At 40.2% G+C, this 8,568-nt stretch overlaps 1 protein-coding gene across 1 annotated transcript; it reads right to left on the bottom strand.

The window, feature by feature from the left end:
• Nucleotides 1-653: 653 nt before the first annotated feature.
• LOC104965980 (synembryn-A-like) lies at nucleotides 654-7,498 on the bottom strand. Its single transcript, XM_010795065.1, has 6 exons — nucleotides 7,272-7,498; nucleotides 3,966-4,013; nucleotides 2,190-2,400; nucleotides 1,522-1,676; nucleotides 1,327-1,407; nucleotides 654-855 (listed from the first exon to the last, which is right to left on the bottom strand). The coding sequence occupies exons 1-6, from the start codon at nucleotides 7,365-7,367 to the stop codon at nucleotides 748-750; spliced, it is 699 nt and encodes a 232-aa protein (XP_010793367.1). The 5' UTR covers nucleotides 7,368-7,498; the 3' UTR covers nucleotides 654-747.
• Nucleotides 7,499-8,568: the final 1,070 nt, after the last annotated feature.

An 8,568-nucleotide genomic window follows, 5' to 3' on the forward strand; every position in this document is an offset into this window, starting at 1 on the left:
GAAACGAGAACAGTACTGTAATCAATGAACAGCATTCTCACATAAGCGTTCCTCTGGTCCAGGTGTGAGAGGGCAGTGTGGATGGTGAGTGCTATGGCGTCGTCTGTGGACCTGTTTGCTCTGTAGGCAAACTGCAGGGGGTCCAGAGAGTCAGGGAGGGAGGAGGTGATGAAGGTTTTGACTAACCGCTCAAAGCACTTCACAATGATGGAGGTGAGTGCTACTGGGCGGTAGTCGTTGAGGCGAGTAATTTTTGTTATTTTGGGGACAGGAACGATGGTGGAGTGTTTGAAGCATGTGGGGACTACAGACTGCAGCAGGGACCTGTTGAAGATGTCTGTGAACACCTCTGCCAGCTGAACTGCACACACCCTGAGAACACGGCCAGGGATGCCATCAGGTCCAGGAGCCTTCTGTGGGTTAACCCTTTTAAAGGATTTGCACACTTTAGAGACGTCATTGTCTCCCTTTAGTCACTTATTAGCAACCGCTGTTTCTATGACATAGAGAAGCTTCAGACATTCATCACAAATGGGGTATCTACTGATGTATTTTATATCGTAGAAACATTTTTACATCTCTTGACTATAGACCTTATTTCAGGCATCTAACCAAAAAGACATCCAAAAAAATGTTGACTTCGATATGAGGCAACTGGAAGTGGAAACATTTTAGGATAGTTGCCTCTTAACATTTGTAACCAAAACAACTGCTGTTGGTTTTCCAGGTCAACAGTTAAACAGGAAGTCAGTTACTTAGCAGACTTATGCCGTGGAGCTCCTGGACCAGCTGCGCCCGGACCTCCACTCTCAGGGCCGTCAGCAGGAAGGTGAGGCGCAGGTCAAAGAAACGCACCTGGGCACAGAGCAGGGACACTCATTCACTATTTATCTTTCCCTGTTCAGAGTATGGCTGGATACCCGACCACAGTGATAATTTGACACAAATATGTTGCATTAAAAATTCTAACGTACCAAAACAAGAACCGAATGTCCTTCAACAGTTAGGTATCACAACATTTGTTTTGGTTTTTGTACCAAACTCAGGTATTGCATTAGCACCAGTGCTGAATCCCAATCTTCTAAAAGGTATGATCTTATTTTACCAATTTGAAATAGCAAAGATACATAATACTATAACGTTTCATGGCTATGTTTCAGACAAAATTGGAAAAGATAGGACAGACTTGAAGCAAGAGTCGGCACGTGTTGGCTTATTCAATATGTGCATTAACTACAACCTTACTCTAAACGTTGTCAAGTTAACTCTCAGAGTAATCATTCCCCCACCCACACATTATAACACATGTCTCACTGACGTCCATACCTCATGGTTCCAGATGGGATCATGACACTGCTTCAGCCTCTCTGCCACGCCCTTTATCAGCTGGAGATCTGCTGCGACCACCTGTCATCCATCATCAATACAGACATATTTGATAAATGATCACCAACCAAAACACTTGTTATTCTCTGACAAATGTATATAAATGTAGGTTTGAGGAGACAACGGCAGACTGACCTGTCCTGTCTGGTTGTGCAGCAGCAGGTTACAGATGGACTTCAGAGCCTCAGTAATCACTTCCTGGTCAGCGTTTTCTGAAGGGGGGGAGGCTTCCTTCCCCTCTTCATTGCATTCCTCTGCTGCCTCTCCCCTCTCTCCTTCCTCACCCTCAGCTAGGAATAGGAAGAAGGCAATTAACAGAGTAAATTTTTATTTATTAAAAGGTTGGGGCAAATGATAAACCGAGTAGCTTCTATATCTCAAGATTTATTTTAGTAATTGTAGAACAAATTTGTGCTGTGCCTTCATGACACTTTGAATCTTGTCTCCTGTCTCACCTTCTACAAAAACCCACAGAAATGATGAGCAACACACAGCAAATATCAATATAATATGGGGGATATGGGGGAACTTTATCCAAGTGTACAATTAATCCAAACCAAGTGTCAGCATTTGTCAAATCTGGAAGTTTGTTTCCAACCTGTTTCCAGATCTTCGCTATTACTGCTGTGAGTATAACACTTTTATTTTTTTTTAATGGCCAAAACTACAAACATAAGACTGAAAATGTATTTTTATCCTTTAATGCCACCAAATCTATTTTTGTGTTTGGACATTCAAAAATCACAGGAGCACCAGGATGAAGGCCTTCCAGTCTAAAACCTGGGACAGCTGTCTGGAATCACCTTGGCCCTCCTCCCCCTGGTTGTGGGCCCCCCCAGGACTGGACACGGCGATGCCGGCGAAGCGGGCCAGAGTGGACATGGCAGAGCGGCTGGTGAAGGGGTCCAGGCAGAGAGGGTCCCTGGACAGGATCCGGACTGTTTCCAGACAGGCCAGGTGACAGGAGGGCTGCAGGTCCCGGTTCAGGAACCCCATCACCAACTCCCCCAGGACCTGCATCACACAACGGATACATCAGGTCAGATTCAGTGTTATGAGAAATGATACACTAAGTGACCTCATTAGATAGTGACTGCACTTTTTATATTTAAAGTGGACCTATCATGCTATATTTGAATAATATAGTGTAGGACCATACCTATATAAGGCATATTTATACTTTTTATTTTTCAAAATACCAAACAGATCATGCATTTTAGCCATTCCTCATTTCGCTCAATTTAACACTGTCTTTGCATGGGCTGATTCTGTGAGAACAGCACCATCTACAAGCCTGGCATATGTACTACAGCGTCTCCAGCGCTTTCGAATGGCAATGTCCGTGGCTGTCTCCTCCTGATTGGTGGAGTTGGCCCAATAGCCGTAGTGCCACTTCTGTGACGTCACAGAAGTGTTCAAATCTGAATCAGTCTGTATCAGATCCGTTGCAGCCCCTTTTTAAGAGATTTGGGTATATAGGAAAATAGAGAGGGTTGTATTTTCTGACACTTGGTGAATTCCCTGGAACACCGGGGACACATATTCATGTATAAAAGATGTACAAAAGTGCATTTTGCATGATAGGTCACCTTTAAATACACTTTAAAATATGTTACTTTGCAAACCCTATTTCTGAATTGATCTCATCTTTATTCCCATTATAAATGTCAGTTTTAAGTTTTGACATTTCTATATATAAAGATTTAGCATTTTGAATGTGTTCACCAACGCAGCAGAAAGTGGAAGTTTTGACTTTACTTGGATTTTCAGTTCTGAATTGAGCTCATTGAATTCAATCAATTTGAATTATGGTTTTGAATACTGAGTGCTTACATTTGATTAATTTGTTATTTAATTTAATTGAAATGTCCAAATATGAAACTTTCTCCACATTTTAAATGGGGGCATTCAGACTAGGGCTGCTCAATTAATCGTATTTTAATCGCGATTACGATTAAGGCTTGCAACGATTACGAAAACAACATAATCGAAATAAAACGATTATTTTTTTATTATTATTACTTTTTTTTTTTTTTTATATATCTTTTTTTTTTTTCAGTTGAATTATACTTAAAGTTCAGGGTAATCAACTGTTAAAAACATACGGTTCACATTTCTCCAATAAATGGATGTTTTCAAAGTCAATGAATAATCACATTTAATAATCGCAATTACAATTATTGACCCAAATAATCGAGATTATGATTTTTGCCATAATCGAGCAGCCCTAATTCAGACCACGTACATTTTTTCTTAATTTAGTTTTTAAGCAAATATATTTCAGTGTTATTTCAAATCCATATTTATCTCACTTTGTTTCATTTAAGAAAATATATGTTAATTATGTATTCAGCTACAATTTAATGAATGACTAAATTAACCAGGTAATAGCTTGCTTAAAATACTTTAAACGCCCCATCTAATAGTAAATTACACAACTACACAAGAACTAGGCAATAGTGCTACTTTTCATTTGGATCACCAACCAGAATGAGGAAAATATCCATCAACAGAAAAATACCTTGACTAAACTTCAAAGGTAAAAGATCAGGAATAAAAGTTTGGAAGCTAAGGAATACCTTTCTGTCCTGCTCGTCTTCCTTGTTGAATGTGAAGCAGTGGTTCATCTGAAGAAGGAAAAGCAGAAGGCACAAATAAAGGTGTGAGATAAAGAGAAAGAGCCAAAACAGAAAAGGGGAAAGAGCAGTAAGGTCTGGGAAGAGAGGGAAAGCAGTCGCTGTAGCCAAGACACATCCGACCTGAGCCTTTGTTAACGCTAGTTTTTATGTTGTGGTTTTTCTGGTACATTAATAGTGTTAGGGTTGAGGTAGCCTACACAAAATGCAGACGGGCTGGCTGTGAGGCTCTGCAGTCTACATGTTAAAGAGTCTTTTGGGCAAGATACTGAACCCAAACTTACTATCATTATGGCTGTGCCCAAGGTGTGTGTTGTTTATCACTCCTGGGGAGCAGGTGGCTCCTTGTATGGTGACCTTCAGAAGTGTATAGATGTGTGTGTGTGAATAACTAAATGCTGTTTGTGTTGTGAAGTGTTTTGAGCAGTCGAGACTAGAAACCTTTATTTTAAACATAGAACTTATCTTACTTTTCTTTTTTAAACATCATAACATAAGTTCCTTAGGCTTTTCATTTAGGCAACATCTGAAAACCAAAGTGGTTCACAAAGCTGAGCCAGCAGTTCTCAAAGTTAACATTTTGAAAGAGTAAAAAAAGCTAATATAGCAGACGGACTGCTGCCAAGCTCAAGAATGGAGGGTAGTGCTGCATTCTGGAACATAACACTTTTCAAACGGTTGTTCCAGCGCACGTAACGTTATGCAGCGCTTTTTGTTTCACTTATGTATTTTACGTGTTCCTTCTGATGTCAGGACTGTCATACACAACATGGTGAATGGACCAGAGCAGGCTAACATCAGAGGAAAAGTGAGCATAGCAAGATATAACACAGCCTATTCCACACAGCCTGTAGCTCTAAGCTGCTCAGTGTTAAAGGGTTTAGTAGGGCAGGATTTGACCGGGCCGTAGGAGACTGTATTTGTGTATCAGAGAATCTAATCCAATTGTCTCTAAGATCAACGCCCACACAGCTGACCGGGCGGAGAGAAGCATGATGCAGAGCTCAGCTGGTTAGCAGACAGCCTGAAGCTCAGCTGGTGCTTAGTCAGATGAAGATTGAGGGCTCTATATTGGAAAACCTAGCGTAGCAGATTACACTGAAGTGCATGCTGCCCAAATACATTTTGGTAATTATACGGCCTGCTGCACCTGGGGCTCACTTAGTCACATGATGGGATCAGAAAAAAAATCATAAACATACATTATATACAGGCGTGTGAGACACATTCACACTGGGTCCCCTCGTAGCACAGAGCTCTCCCTGTCATGACCCAGGGTTCTTTATGGGAGTTAAAGATCTGATGGTCATCATCGGGTTTAATGCACACTTTCATTTTTCCTCACAATGACATATGCAATAATTATTCTAAATCTAGATCGTCTTGATTCTTTACTTTTTATTTTTCTTATGCTTTAATTCTTTATTTGTAGAGTTTATTTTAATTTTACATGCGAAAAATTACTACTTACAAACTGAGCCAAGTTCTTGCCTCTTTGGTTCTTAAACTGTGACATAAAACTACGAATTATCTACCAAGAAAAAAGTATTTCAGAAATAACACAAATAATTTTTGTCAGAATAATCTGTCACATTTGTATTCATATGACACTGGAGGTGGAGAAGACACGTCTCCCTCAGAGTTAAAAATCAGTTTTTTATTTTTTGTTTTGTATTCCTTAGTGCTTCCTAAAGGCTACATAGTTTTCCAAACGTTTGACACACATTGACACCTGAGAGAGGTTGTGGGCTAAAAAAAAGTATTTTCACCTTCTCTGCATGTCTCTTGGTTTATTTACAGTTGATATTCTCCTGAAAAAGAATGTTGTGAAAGCTAGGACAGAAAACTCAAAACTAATGGTGCGAATAAAACATAATCCATGTGTTAGGTCATTATTCAGGTTAACATTTATGTATATGTTTTTCTACAGTATATAATATCTTATGCCCTTGCTAGTTCAGGCATTAATGGATGCATGATTGTCACGAATCCTTTTCTTCATGTGTCTCGGATAAGTTTTGTCTTCTTTAAAATAATAACATTGCAAACCAATACATTATAGAGTAGTGCAGTGATGACGTTATATATATTTATCTCAGGACTGAAGATAAACGCAGGGACAGATGCCTCCAAAAGATTTCTGACGCTGCTCTGAGTGCTGGAGGTGTAACTGTTCTGCTTCCCAAAAGTGGTCAAATATGTGATACAGCTTTAAAACTGGCATAGTGATTCCAGGATAGGAAATGAAATACTTTACTTCAACATTTAAGTTTCAGTTTGAAATTCTTGAGTCTGGTGGAAACCAGTGTTAGGCTAAAAAAGGATTTTAATATCACCTGCAGTGAAAAAAAAGACCTGCTTTTTTTTCTTTTTTCGTTATAGCAGTTTTCCATCTCCTCTAATGTGTTCTATAGGTTTTAGTGCATGTAAATGGTCTGCAAAGGCCGCAATCCCTGTGTTCCCTGCAGAGGGAGTTTATCTCCCACACACAACATTAAAGCATGTGAATGACATGTTTACATGCTTTAATGTTCAAACAGCTCTTTATTTTTCTAGAGGAACAAAATACTAATATGAACCTGAACATTTGCACAATAGGGCCCCTTTAAGGTTGTAGAGGTGACAATATGCACGAGTCAAACAATTGTTTATTTTCCATAGATTTATCGCAATAATAACGTTGTTGTGATTCTTTGGGCCACCATAATTGTGTGGTTAAATATGATATTATGACAGCTCTACGGTTTCACCTGTCAAATTAGGGAAAACACATGTTGTGAACAATGTCTTGTTTCTATTCATTTCATTTAAGTAGCTTACTGTCAGTCCTGCACAACCCTGCGAATATTTTTGCACGTTTGTATACAAAGCTTTTAATATCTGGACAGCTCTCCACTTTTCGTAACAATAATGCACATAGTTAATCTTATTCAGAGTTTTTTTTTCATATTATACTATATATATATATTTTTTTCTTACAATGTATCTTCTTTAACAATGTTTATGTATCCACCATACACAATAAACCTGTTTCTGATTCTGATGCTTCTCTCTGATTCTGATTTTTACTAACAATATAGAAACAGAAACAGTGTGCCCATAAGCCCTGGTTCCCCTGAAGGCAGCACCATCCTCTGACCTGAAAGGTGTTGTATCTGACATAAAGTTAAGCTAGCCAGGCAGCATAAGCAGAACATATGTGTATGATAAACGTCATGCATGTATGCAGGGCGCACGTCACGTGATTACCTCCTGGTTGTAGCTCTGCAGAGCCGTCAGAGCTGAGTCCTGCTCTCCGATCTCCATTTGCTCTATGATGCTATTTAAATCCATCTTCATCGCCATGACGCTAGCAGCAGCCTCCTCCTGGTGTCAGAGCAGTGTGTGTGTCTCACAGAGTGTTCAGGACCAGCTGACTGCAGGAGGATGGATCCCGGGAACCGGACAGAAGCGATTAACGGACAGGCTTAGTGTAAACCGAGCGCTGCGTTCAGGTGTCTCAGGGAAACACGGAAGAAGCTAATCTTATAAACGGATTGGCATATTGTTTGGAAATGTAGTTGATTTTAGCTTCAGAGGGCATCTCCAATGTATTCATTTTACATTTAAATAGTAATGTAAAGAAGTTGTTTACTACATTATTTAATACACGCCTAAACCCCGCACCTTACCCTTGTGCTTTAAACCTAACACCTTATTCATATGTATACAACTTGTGTGTACCTTGCTTCACATTATGCAACAACTCTGACACGTAGGCCTACTATATGCAAATATACTGCAAAGTGCAACCTCATGCACTTTACTTTTCCTTGTATTGTGCATGCTGGATCACACATCCACCGTGTTTTCTTCCTGTATGTTCCGTGTACATGACATAAACTGCTCATAACCAATTGCCCCTTGCGGGATTAATAAAGTTGTTGATTGATTGATTGACATAGAGTAACCTCTTGTTATACAAATCTATGAAATGATAGTTAATACCTGACTAGAAAGCAGTGCTTGAATTGGGCCGGTACTCACCGGTACGCAGTACCGGCACTTCTGATTTTTACCCATGTGGTACCGGCACTTCTTACTGAGTACCGGCAAGGTGCCGGTACTCAGTAAAATGCCGGTACTCAGTAAAATGCCGGTACTCAGCCGCCGGCAATATACGTATATATTGTAAACGCAACGCGGCGCAAATGTGGGTCTGACTCTGCCTCACAGAGGGTGACTGGCTGTCTACATGACGTGGCCTGCCGACATTGCCACTTTCATACAGATCATACTAATGCCCTCCATTGGTCTCTGTATGTCATTCAAGCTCGGGAGGGTGTGTGTTGGTGTATGTGTGGCGCGAGCGAGCGAGAAAGCGCGCGCACCGGTTACGTGTATTGTTGTTAGCATCTGGTGCTAGCTAGCTGCGCTAACGGATATAAGGAGCTGTTTCAACAACAAGGTCAGGGAAAGTCCTTTGCTGTCAGACTGAGAGGCTGATAACTACAGCTCTGGTGAGGTAAATTACTCTCTGAGTCTTTAGATAGTTAACTTAGTTTAA

Source organism: Notothenia coriiceps, unplaced genomic scaffold, assembly GCF_000735185.1.
Source record: "Notothenia coriiceps isolate Sejong01 unplaced genomic scaffold, NC01 NC01_scaffold00002154, whole genome shotgun sequence".
In the NCBI taxonomy this organism is placed as follows: domain Eukaryota; kingdom Metazoa; phylum Chordata; class Actinopteri; order Perciformes; family Nototheniidae; genus Notothenia; species Notothenia coriiceps.

Coding starts and splice junctions, on each gene's coding strand:
- LOC104965980 (XM_010795065.1), bottom strand. CDS start 7,367: ATGGCGATGAAGATGGATTTAAATAGCATCATAGAGCAAATGGAGATC. Junction 4,014..7,271: donor TGCAGAGCTACAACCAGGAG/GTAATCACGTGA, acceptor TTCCTTCTTCAG/ATGAACCACTGCTTCACATT. Junction 1,677..2,189: donor CCAGGGGGAGGAGGGCCAAG/GTGATTCCAGAC, acceptor TCCTATTCCTAG/CTGAGGGTGAGGAAGGAGAG.